The 13107-nt window shown below is 37.6% G+C and overlaps 1 protein-coding gene across 1 annotated transcript in view; it reads right to left on the reverse strand.

Annotated features, from left to right (window-relative positions):
- The window catches only part of ABCA5 (ATP binding cassette subfamily A member 5), a 65513-nt gene that overhangs the window by 22564 nt on the left and 29842 nt on the right, over positions 1 to 13107 (reverse strand). Inside the window, exons 19-23 of the mRNA XM_040989571.1 lie at positions 12049 to 12250; positions 9662 to 9831; positions 6868 to 6995; positions 6308 to 6445; positions 1644 to 1757 (exon numbers count right to left, since the gene is read on the reverse strand). Of these exons, the coding sequence (XP_040845505.1) occupies positions 1644 to 1757; positions 6308 to 6445; positions 6868 to 6995; positions 9662 to 9831; positions 12049 to 12250 (752 nt within the window). The remainder of the gene's footprint in view (positions 1 to 1643; positions 1758 to 6307; positions 6446 to 6867; positions 6996 to 9661; positions 9832 to 12048; positions 12251 to 13107) is intronic.

Raw genomic sequence — 13107 nt, forward strand, 5'->3', positions numbered from 1 at the left:
TTTGCACTGGATAATAACTAGCCAATTTCTAATAAGACTAAAAACCACCATCTTATGACCTGGTAACTGCATCCTTGGACATGTAGTCCAGAGGAATGAAAACTTATTTTGATACAAAAACTTACATGCAAATGTTCATATAAACTTTACTCATAGAGGTGAGAACTGCAAACAATACAGATGCTGTGTTCTTCACAGGCAAACAGCTTATGAATCTACTCATGTTACCACACACAAATTGGGTAAGTTTCCAGGGAATTATTCTGAGTAAAAACAGTGGCTAAATCTGCCTGTGATTTGTGTGTACGCGCACGCACATGCACACACACACACACACACACACACACACACACACACACACACACACACACATTCCTGAAATACCAAAATTACAAAAATATCAGAATTGATTAGTTACTGCTAGAAGTTAGGAATAGCAGCAGGATGGAGTGGCTGTTCAGAAAAAGACAACAGTGGAGGGTTTTGTGTAGGTGAAATTGTTCAATATCTTCACTGTTTCTGTGATATATTCTTATGAGATTCAACAGTTAAAGAGTATGTAGGAGCTCTATAAGAATCTCCAATTATCTCAAAATAAGTTTAATTTGAAAATATTTGACACAAAAAGAAAGCAAATTATTCTTTTAGCTTTGAGTAACAGCATTTTTAAATTTCCATACACTTTTTATAATGCTTTTTATTTTACTTATAATTTTCTATATTTTATAAACTGCTACAATAAATATCATGAAGGTACTTCAAAAAATGAAAAAGATAATGTTATGTTCCAAGAATTATCTGAAGATGATTCATATATTCATAAAACAATACTTAAACATAATTTAGAAGTATTTCCTGAGACTCGAACTGAACAAATTTAACAATAAGATTTTTATTAAAAAAATAAGTTTATTTTTAGTAATAATAAAATAAAACATTATGACCTTAAAGTCATGATTCACTGTGCTCTATAACTTAATTTAGATAAGCCTGATTCTAAGGAATACAGCTCATAGATAAAGTGAATAATTTTTTTATTAGAGGGTTAGGATAAAATTTTAGCAGAGTAGAAGGGATTTCAGTAGCCAAAACTTTTCCCAAGGACACTCCTCCTGAAGCACAGCAAAAGCAAAAGGTGCAGAAAAGGCTGTGGAGCCAGTGCCTTCCCTAGTGAAGGACACACACCCAAAGCACCTTCCTTGGCAACTTCTCTGTGCCCTAGCAATGACAACAACTTTTCACTCATGTTTTTTAATTGAACAAAATTAATGCCTTGAACATTCAACATGCTCCTTTAAAGATTAGAGGGGAGAGGCAGGTTAGAGTGTCAGATAACAACATAATGATAGTTTCCAATGCGCCGTTAAAGCAAGCTGAGTCTACTTGGGCAAATTTATATGAAAACTCTCTTCTTCAATTTTCTGATCCATAAAGTATGTGATAGAAACTTAACTCACAACACTGTAAGAACTACTGTATGTAATTTTTAAACAATGGAACAAGTATTTGGTATTGAATTTTAGCTATCAGTATTATTACAATCAACGCATAAATGTATTTTCATTTACTTCTGAAATAATAATTTTAAAATAGTATTTCAATAACAAACCATACTGAAATTTTAAAACATGATCATTCATTACCTTGTGATTCTCTGCGTTATCCATGGCAAAATACGGTGGCATTGCAGTAACAATGACTCCAAGCAAAGCTGCTTGAGAATACAGCTCAGCTTTAAAAACAATGTCAGTGATTTCCTGAAAGACAACCACAGACCCAGAAATGCAGCTGAGGATCAGGTGACACTGCCTTGGAGAATCCTAAAGAGTACTGTAATTCACTTAAGGATTACACTACGACAGCTATTCCAGGCCTGCAGGTGAGAATGGGAATCAGATAACACAGTGGTGGACTACAGTCCCAATCCTGCTCCTAATTACAGCTCTGTGAATCGGAGAAAAAAACTACGTTTCCACTTTCTTGTCCTATAACAGAAGACTCTGGCATACAAATTAAGCTTCAGCATTTTAAAAAAAAATATGTGTGAACAACAATTAGCATGACTACAAATAGCAAGGAATGATTCTGGGAGGCCGGCATTATGATACAGCAAGTAAGGCTGCCACCTGTAATGCCAGCATTCCATATGGGAATCGGTTCATGTTCCCACTGCTCTACTTCCAGTCCACTTCCCTGCTAATAGCCTGGATTAAGCAGCAGAGAATGATCCAAGTGTTTGAGCCCCTGCCACCCTTGTAGGAGACCTTAGGAACTAGGCTAGGCCATTGTAGATAGTCCTAACTGGATGCGTGGATTATAGGTTAGTTGGAATCTTGGGCCCTCTTTTTCTCCACTGAGAAAAACTGTATTCTAAGCTCAGATACCTATGGAACCAGAGACAACTTCTTCCAAACTAATACTTAATAGACTTAGTCCTACAGGCTCAATGTCCACAGCCAATTTAGGACCCATGTATCTTCAACTAATGCTTAAAAAAAATACACATATTTATTTATTTGGAAGGTAGGGTTAAAGAGAGAGAGGAAGCATCAGAGATCTTTCATCAGCTGGTTTGCGCCCCAAATGGCTGCAATGGTCAGGGCTGGGCGCAGCCAAGGCCACGAGCTTCATCTGGGTCTTCCACGTTGGGTACAGGTCCAAGTACTTGGCTTTCCTTTACTGTTCTGGTGCATTAGCAGGAGATGGATCAGAAGTGGAGCAGTCAGGACTTGAATCTACGTCTCTAAGGGAAGCTGGTGCTGCAGATGTTGTCTTTACCCACTGTAACACAGCGCTGGTCCAAGTCAATTAACTTAGCAAGACAGTGCAGTGAATGGCCGATACACCAAGCTAACTGACCATCCAGGAACAAGAACACAATCTTACGACCTACTGCAATAAGCCCACTTGCCTACCCTTGCTCTGTAAGAAGGCATGCAGCCCAGACAGCAATGATACCCTGCACTGCAGCAGAACTCTGACTAGCAGAAACCCTAGATGCAACACGCCCCACCATGAGGTGATGTGAGGCAGAATGCATCACTGCCAGGTGATTCTGGGCTTCTACATCTTTTTAAAACTTATTAAGTCATTTCCCTCAATCCTGTCCTAAAACATTGTAAATTGGTTCTAGTGTCTCTGGAAATGGTCTCATGACCGTATAAAGCATGTGATAAAAGTAGTACAGGTTAAATTATGGTTGCATTAACTCATAGAAATCGATGAAGAAAACAATACAAAGAGCTAAATATAAGACTATATTCATATCTATGAATGGCATGTTTTGAAAAGTCTCATTTCTTTCCTCTTAAAAAAACATCCATGGTTGGTAACAGAAAATGTAAGTTATAAGAACTTTTGTAACAGTTACAGTCACAGAAAGAGATACAGATTTCTAGTAACATCATCAAAATGTGTGAAAATCATGGCATTTCTACAGTATCTTTCAGGTTTTCTTAAAGATGAACAAGTCTGACAAGATATTAACCTTTGCAACACTTGCGTACTAGATGCGTGGTTATACTCTGTAGGCTTACACAATTTTAAACAATCATACGGGATAGCCTGCAACTTCAACGTTCTTAGTATTATCTATGTGGTGGAATCGCATAAGTATTTCCTGTCCAGAAATTTCTCCAGATTCATATATCTAAAATATTTAATAAATATCAAGCAAATGCCATCAGAACAATATTCAAAATGCCAAGTATTTCTATTGCCCCAGAAACCAACCAAAAACTTTTTCCCTGTATTGTCAGAACTTGTAAATGATATCACTTTGCACCTAAAAGTGCGAGATCCTCTGCCTCTCCTTACCTCTCAAATGCAGAGTAATCGAGCTACGCCACTTAGTTTAACCTCTCCCTATTTATGTCGTTACTTTGCTGCACTAACTCAGACACTCACCATCGACTGTCAGGAGGACTGTTTATGAAAACAGTCTTTAAGCCAGAAAAAAAGGAGTATCTGCTGTGATTTCTTTCTGTCCTCTCCTAGTCTTCAACTTTCCCTATAGGAATCCACGTCCAGCTTGCTGAGAGCAGTTTTTCAAAGTGCAGCCCTGTCTATACTGTGAGTCTTTCGTCCCCATGTGCACATACGACACGAGTTAACATGGTTTTCATTGTAAGCGTGACTTTACAGTACAGATCACAAAGCCATGCTCTGTCTATAAAAGACAACGAGAAGCTATTGCACTTACAGGCTTTTTTCCCCCTTTATTACTGCAAAAGATATTTTGCTTCTATTCACTAGAAACTTCACAGATCTAATTTTTTTCCTATTTTTAACCTCATTTTTTTAGGTCCCATCAGCATGTAAGTGAACACAGAAATGGAGGCACAATGGAAAAGAGAGGAAGGAAGCATCTTCAGCTGTCATTTTGCTCCCACTTCTTACAACTGACACAGATAAAACTGCTGCATGCTGATTCTGTTTTCTTATCTTACAATCATATCTCAACCTCCTATAATCTGGAAAATTCGAATCTCCCCACTCTGTAGCCAAAGCCACTAAATGCCTAAGTAACAATGCTTCCATCAAAACACTGAAGTATAGGGTTCAGAGAACTTCTGCGCTGACAAATGTTTTCAACGAGCCAGGAAAGTAGTGCAGCCACCTCCACAAGAGCAGGAGTTCACACGCTCAGGGTCCTTCCCTCTGCATGTAACTTCACCAAAGTCAAGACACGTAAAGTGCCTCCCCAAATTCTGTGATCTGTGCTAGCATTACACCTGGGGATGTGGTGTCAGGGGACCCTCAGATTTTTGGCTTGCTAGTGAGACACATCACTTACAACCTGGGCTTGCTGGTCACACCGCAGGCTGGAGCTCGCCATCCGCCCAGGGTTCCGTCTTAGGAGACTGAGCTGTGAGCTGTGCTACCTGACAGTATTTTCAGCATAGTATAAGAATTTACTTATGTCTGTTTCTTGTTTCTTACTGTCTTGCTCATTCCTATGCCCCAAGCGTTAATACAACTCGTGGTTATTTTACGTACTTTTAAAGTGTATACTAATGAGTAAGTAAATATGAAGAGAGTAGGTAAGAGGTTATGGGAGATGATCCGATGCATAATCATTGAATATGTAATAGTAAGGTCAGTGATAAAGCAGCTGATTAGAACAAGGACAACATTTTTCTTTTCCCCATTGCCAACCCCTGGACCTCGCTCTCAGGCACAGGCATCCAAACCCCCTTTAACCTCACCCAGCCCTGAGGAAAGTCATAGGGGCCTGGCAGTTCTGGCTGCACAGCCAGGTGCCTCTGACACTGCCTCATGGCAGTGCCAGAGATAGTGGCACAGGGCTGAGGCCAAGCCACCAAGCGGCTCTCCAAGGGTCATCAGCAGGTCCTTCTTGGTGTCCTCTAACGGTCCATATCTGCTAGGGTCAAGGCAGGGAGCGTCACTCTCCTGGTGGTGTCTATGTTGGGGGCTCTGCTTGGCTGCCCTCTTCACCTCCTCTGCATCCTCCCGCTGGGGTGCCCCTGGGGGCCGCTCTCCCTGCTGGGGCCTGGGATCTGGGCACAACACCAGTGCCGGCTCCCACCTGGGGAATCATCTTGGCTTGGAGGTGGGGTGCTTCACCCTCACTCACCCTAGAACTGGGCATGAGGTGCGCAGATGGGCCTGTGGCGGGCAGGGCACAGTGTAACAGTGAACGGGTAAACAGAACTGAGTGTTCCAGGTATACATTCTATACAATGGCACGCCCTTTGTTAGTAAAGGATGGGTGAGTTTCTAATAGAAGGCGAAATTCAATTCAGTGGTGTTTGAACTACATTTTAATAAAGCTGGTAGAAAGTATGACAATATAAAATAATACTTAGAGATATTTATTCCATGTGTTTTTAAGCACATGAAAAAGAAAGGATTGGAAAGAAATGCTGAATGTTCTTCTGGAGATGTAAGTTAATTTTGATTTATAATCCAACAATCCTATCACAAAGAAAACCTGTCTTAATGACTTTTTGAGCCTTTTGTAATATCCCAGTACACAGGCTTTATATAAACAACATTCATTTTCATATTATCTTTATTTTTCTTCAATGATTTACATGAAAAATATTCATGCTTTACAAAAATTAAACAGTAACAAAACAAGACGACCCTGATATTGATGCAAACTAGTACGGAGGATTCAGTACCAGAAATGATGAGTCTGAACATATCTCGCCATTATGTGGGTGAATTTCTATATTGCTGTTATTATTGCTTAGCTTTTAACTATCATTAGGTGTGTATATGTGTATATATGCACATATATGTATATTCGTGCTCATGAAAAACGTACAAAGCCTTGGCTTACCTGAAAGAAAGGGGTGCTCCAGATGTGGATGGTTTCAGTGACGTTTAAATGATACAGGTAGTAGTTACTGATGATATTCATCAACACAGGCAAAGAATAAACCATGGTACTATTGAAAACAGCTGTAAAAATATGGTCCTGCAATAAAACAGTGAATCATTATACATTGTATATAAATAACGGACACTTAAGTACTGTAGATAGAAAGATCATCTCACAGACTAAAATGCTCACTAACTGTACAGAAAACTCCCTTCAACTAAGTATAAAAATTATACTTAATTATAGATAGACAACTTGATTGTGACTATGTAGATAATCTGATACTTAAAAAATATATATATATAATATATATATATACACAATTAAATTCCTATAATGTTTCATACACTGGCTGATCATTCTTCAGGGCATGAAAAGTATCTTATGATATCTTTATCATAAACACAACTAGCTGTTTGCGAAAGTAGACGGTAGTTTCCACGACAGAGGTCAAGGCACTGCACGAGCGCCCTCTCGTGGTCTCGGAGGGAGTTCTCATTCACACCCGTTGTTCTTACCCTTTCTGAATGCGCCACGTTTAAAGCTGCACTGTGTGGAGCAGCAGACACATAGTCACTGTCATTAAACATTGTCACCACGATGTCCCGGTAAGTGAAAAAACTAATAAGATCACTGATATCTGAGTCTAGTAGAGGAAAATAATCAGACAACAAAGCATCAATTAAAATTGGAACAGATGTAGGTTTTTAAAAACACTAGAAAGGCCATTCAATTTTGAGAAAATTATTTTATCTTCACGAACCAATATATAATCAGAAATTCTAGCTGTGTTATTTATAAATACTAGTTAACTGGAGGCAGAGCTGAACTATTTAATAGCACTGTCAGCAAATTACCTAGATGTTCTCGGCCTTAGTTCCCTGCTTTGTCAAGAGGGCATAAAAGCATATTTAACAAATGATTAAATGCAAACAAAAACCTGACATGGTAATCATAAAAATTTCACCTGCTACTGCTACAGCTACTACTAACATTAAAAAATTACATACAGGGACCAGCGCAATAGCCTAGCGATTAAAGTCTTCGCCTTGAATGCACCAGGATCCCATAGGGACACCAGTTCTAATCCCTGTGGCTCCACTTCCCATCCAGCTCTCTGCCTGTGGCCTGGGAAAGCAGCTGAGGACGGCCCAAAGCTTTGAGATCCTGCACCCACATGGGAGACCTGGAAGAGGATCTAGGCTCCTGGCTTTGGATGGGCTCAGCTCCAGCTGTTGTGGCCACTTGGGGAGTGAACCATCAGATGGAACATCTTCCTCTCTGTCTCTCCTCCTCTGTATATCTGCCTTTCCAATAAAAATAAATAAATCTTTTTAAAAAATTACATATAATACTCAGGTAAAGTTTAGCTAAACAATGAAATTTGTAACTTCTCCAGTAATCTTAGATAATATATAATTTGCTTAATGCAGAAAAGATACAGATAGCTTAGAGTACGGTAATATCATTTTCTGGAGAAATTCTACATGCCTGCAAAGACATTTTTATAAACTGAAACTAGGTTAAGACATTCACACGCATAATCTAGACTATTCCATATTCTCGAAACTGCCTAAAGCCAAGGTAAACATTTCTGAATTCTGTCGGGGTTTTAAATCTATACCTACATGTCTGATGAACCGAGGTACTTCCCCTGATGTCATCATAAAATCAGGACTTAAAAACAAATGAAATTTTAAGAGAAACAAAAATCAAATAAAGCAAAATTATCAGTCACAGAGTAAGTATGGTATGGCAGGAGAGGTTCCAGATCAGACTTCAGCATTACAGAGAACGGTGGTCTTACACATGCAGCAACATGACGCGTACTCTCAGTCAAGGTAAGCTCTTACCTGATGTCCCGTCCCGGTATGTTCTGTGACTGAAGCATACACAACATTTCCCAAGAGATGGAAAAGATACACCTTATACATACACATACACACATATCCAACCATATGTACACATACATGCATATGCGTGTATCTACACATAGAATTCAGTTATTCATAAAGTAAAAGTTGTTTCATTTTGGACCAGTAATAGGGATTAGGAAAATATGGGATATACTCATAGAAGACAACTCTCAGAATACCTAAGGATAATGAACAAAATAACTGAAAATATTAGAATTTCCACATATCAGTGAGAATAAACTCAAAGTAGAATTTCTTAGATGCACATAGAAATACAAACATTATGACAAGGTAAGTCTCCATGCAGTAAATATATTTTAGCATCTTAAAACATGTATCAAAATCAAAAAACAAAAATTGTAAATGAAGGCAAAATTCAAAGCATAACGTTTTTTATCCTAGAGAATTTTCTATCATTCAGCACATATTCTTAGAATAAATAGAGGCTAATATACTAAACACCAGATTTGTGATAATTCTTTACCACCACTATGGTAACACTGGGGAAAAATAAAAAAAAAAAAAAAACCTCTTCAGTTCATTGTGATTCATGTAGGAAATTGTTAAACTTTAAGAATATTCTTTGATTATAAAAAAGAACATATAAATTTCAATTTAAAATGTAGATATATTTGTGCAAAACTGAACAAATAAAGTTTGGAAGCAATTCAAGCTTTGTTTTGCTCTAAACTTGCCAGTTAGTCCTGATACTCTCGTCACTGTCCCTATTAGCACTAAGGATCACCTCTGCAGATGGCAAACACCGTAGGAACAATTCATCATACATTAATAAAACTGTGCATTAGGTTTAATATTTTGCATTTCAAAATACTGTATCAGTTTCTGCTCTCAGTTTTATGCAATCTTTACATGTAAATAATGTTTTCATATTTAAAAATTTTGTAGTTAAGAATGTCAGTCAGTAGCAAATAGAAAAATACAATTTTACTATATTAAATAACAGACATTTAACTTAAAGCCTGTTTTTAATTTTAAGTTTTAACTAATACTTCAGGTAGTCCTTGAAGGATTCTTTTTAAAAATCTATATATTTGACTGTATAAATGCCACACACTGTAACTCTTTCTAAACAGGGTGTTTAAGCTCTTGAATTTATTTTGTGCACTATGAACTCTGAGATAGAATGTTCAGCTGAAGATGTTTTTAATTCTAATAAAGGAAGAGAATTTTACAATTCTAAGTTGCATAGAGTATTTTTTTAACCTCCATTTAAGTTAGAGCCGAAATTTTACTTCTATAATATATTATTTAGCATCAGAAAGGTAAATATTTCACTTTGTTTACATATATTTCTAAAATCCTGGTGTCCAGCCCCTGTCTAGCCTCAACACACGCCAGAAGCAACACACACTCACAAACTTTCACACGCGCTCACCAGTGGAATTTTGAAGCAGTAGACTTGTTTTGTACTTATGAGGTTTCTCTCCAGGTTTTAGAAAATATAACTCTGGAACAAGTTTGACGGGAACCACAGCATTTTTTAAAGAGTTATGCACCAAAAACATAAAAATCTGAATAGCAAAAAAAATTAAAAGCAGGAGTAACCTGGAATGGAAAAAAAACCTTGTCAAGGGACATTCATATACAAGCCTAATAAAAGCCTTGTTTCACACTGCTGTAACTTTAAGCCGAAGACAGCTGAGGGGTAATCACTGAAAAAACAGCCACTGACAAGTGATCATCTTTCACCAAAAATGATCTCACAACAATATTACAGAGAAAGCCAATAACAAATGACAAGATCAAGTCCCAAAAGCATGTTTCAGAGTAAAGTGATTCTTTACTTTTTTGGGGGGGTGTGTAAGCATGTAGTTCTAACTGTTAAGGAATCAGACATCATGTGCCACAAACTTGTTATCTCTACTACCAAAGGAGCTATTTCCCGCTATGCCTCTGTTTCAATAACATATTTCCATTAACTCATAAAAACACTTTAGGTACACGAAAGAAAACAAAATTTCAATTAAACTGAATGGCTGACGTCTTGCACTTCATCTGAATCGCAATTTAATCACACTGAGTGTTGTTAACTCTACGTGAGGTGAAGTAAGACACTGTACACTACAGTGAGTGTCTATCAAGACAGTCATTCTGCAAAATAAAAACCTTGGATGTGATGAGGAATGTCATAACAAATGGCTGGGCAGCTCAGAGCATTCTATTTCTATCTGACAATTTATAACTTTCAGTTACAAAATTTAAAACAAGTCATTCCTAGGATTCACCAGGTGGTGATGAATTCTTTTTTGCTTGCCCTAGGACCTTGCATTTCACTTTTGTTTACAAATGAGAGCTTGAGCATTCTGGGCTGGAAGATTGTTTTTTCTTTCAGAACCTGGATTCTCTCCCTTCATCCCCAGCTGGTCGCTAAGTCTTCTGTTGAGATACTTGCCGTCCATTTACGAGAGTTCCTTTCTAAGTAACTTGGTGTACTTTTCTTAAAATTTTGGATTTTTCTCTCTTTTGTGTTGCACTAGCAGCAGTTTGACTATAGTATGTTGTGCTGAGGTTCTTTTTTGATCACACCCATGCCTACAAGCTTCCTGCATTTCAATACCCACCTTTTTTCCAAACTGGAGTTTTCCGTTATTAGTTTGTTCAATAGATTTTCCATACTATTCTTTCCCCTATTTCTTCAGGAACACCCAAAATGTGAGTATTGGTTTATTTAATGGTATCCCATGGATTATAAACACTGCACTTGCCTTTTCGACTTTTTTTTCTTTTTTTTCTCATTTAATTACAGTGTTTTAAAAGACCTTTTTTCAAAGTCAGATGTTTCTTTCTGTTTCAAGAGCATGTTAAGGTTTTCTACCATGCTTTTTATCTGACATACTGACTTGTTTGGTTCATCTTCAATACCTATGGCTTTGCTGAATTTCCCATTCACATTATGCGCCGATTTCCTGGTTAAACTATTTTCTTCTTATAGCTCTTTGAGTAATTTTGCAATTATTCTTCTGAATTCTTTTTTAAATATTTCATCAATCTTCCTTTCTTCATGGTCAGAAATTAATGTATATGGCATTATTTTAAAGGCATAATATTATCTGTTCACTAATGTTTCTGGAGCCCCTACACTGATTTTTGCACATCTGGCAGATCACTATATCTCAATATTTGTCTATCAGTAATGCTGACAGGAATCAGTCAAGAATCAATTAGATACTTGGCTCTCATCTTTTTATACTGAATACTTTGGTTGAAAAAACAAGTCAGCATATTTCAAATGTTCATTTCTGATTATTAAGTTCTATTTCTTTACTCATTTGGATCTAACTAGTTGGCAGTACAGAATGAAGCTAGTTAATATTTACAAATAATTAAATTCTTGTATTTTAAGAGAACCTGAGAGAAGCTAAAACTAAATTGAGGAAATGCCACACCAATCCTGAATCTATCAGGCATACAGCCTACAGGATGTCACCATTTATTGATTTGATAAGTAGCGTTAAAAAGCATTTACACAACTTAGGATATAACAAATATTTAAAAGTTAAATAAAACAGAACACTTATGACCTTATTCAAAAGTGAAAGAATTTTGTTACATCCTAATTTTACAGGTAAGACAATAAATGCTAATTTTCAAAAAAGAGTAAGGTTCTGACAGTGTTTAATAATAGGTATACTACTATGATTATGCATATGCATATTTTGCTGATAATTCAAGACTAAAATTTTAATCTTTCAAAACTATGCAGATTAAGATAGTAAATCCATCTTCAACAGATAACTTCATGGGCAGCAGAGTCATACTTACACTGATCTCACCGATTTACTTTCACGTTTCAGAGTGAGTAAATGAAACTTTGCTATTGTATACACCTGCTGTTTCCAAAGGCTCATGGTGCTCACTAGAGAAGCCTTGGTTTCAGAAAGAATAAGTAAGCTCTCTTCCATTTCATCAAAAATTTTTGAATCCATTTCTTCATCTTGTTGCTGTTGAGTAAATACACTATAATCTATTTGTAAAAAAAAATAATAATAATAAAAATGTAATTTTGGTATATTCCTTTAAAAAATGAAGATCTTTATAAAGCATGCAAATTTAGAAAAAATTATTTTATTGCTCTAAAAAACAGAATTATAGAGAAAGTCAGAGAGTGAGGGAAGAGACAGAGAACTGTCTTCCATCTGTTGATTCACTCCCCAAATGGCTCTAAAAGCCAGTCCAGGGCCCGGCGCGGTGGCGCAAGTGGTTAAACGTCCTCGCCTTGCACGCCCGGGATCCCATATGGGCGCCGGTTCTAATCCCGGCAGCCCCGCTTCCCTTCCAGCTCCCTGCCTGTGGCCTGGGAAAGCAGCAGAGGACGGCCCAAAGCTTTGGGAACCTGCACCCGCGTGGGAGACCCGGAAGAGGCTCCTGGCTTCGGACCGGCATAGTATCGGCCCGTTGCGCTCACTTGGGGAGTGAATCATCGGACGGAAGATCTTCCTCTCTGTCTCTCCTCTCTGTATATCTGCCTTTCCAATGAAAAAATAATAAAAATAAAATCTTTAAAAAAAAAAAAAAAAAAAAGCCAGTCCAGGCTAGGCTGAGTTTCCTGTGCAGACAGCAAAGGTTCAAGCACTTGGGACACCTTTCAGTGTTCCCTAGTGCATTCACAAGGAACTGGATCAGAAACAGAGCAGTTAGGATTTGAACCAGTACCATATGGGATGCCAGAATCACAGGCAGTGATGTCTTAATCTGCTATGTCACGAACAATGACTCCACATGTGCCACATGTGTCAGCACATATCAGAACATGCTAGTGGTGACATGGAACAAATGGAACAAATGCTCATAGCTATTAAAGCTCATTGTATCCAATCTTCT

This window comes from Ochotona curzoniae, unplaced genomic scaffold (assembly GCF_017591425.1).
Source record: "Ochotona curzoniae isolate NIBS_2020 unplaced genomic scaffold, NIBS_Ocur_1.0 contig_523, whole genome shotgun sequence".
In the NCBI taxonomy this organism is placed as follows: Eukaryota; Metazoa; Chordata; class Mammalia; order Lagomorpha; family Ochotonidae; genus Ochotona; species Ochotona curzoniae.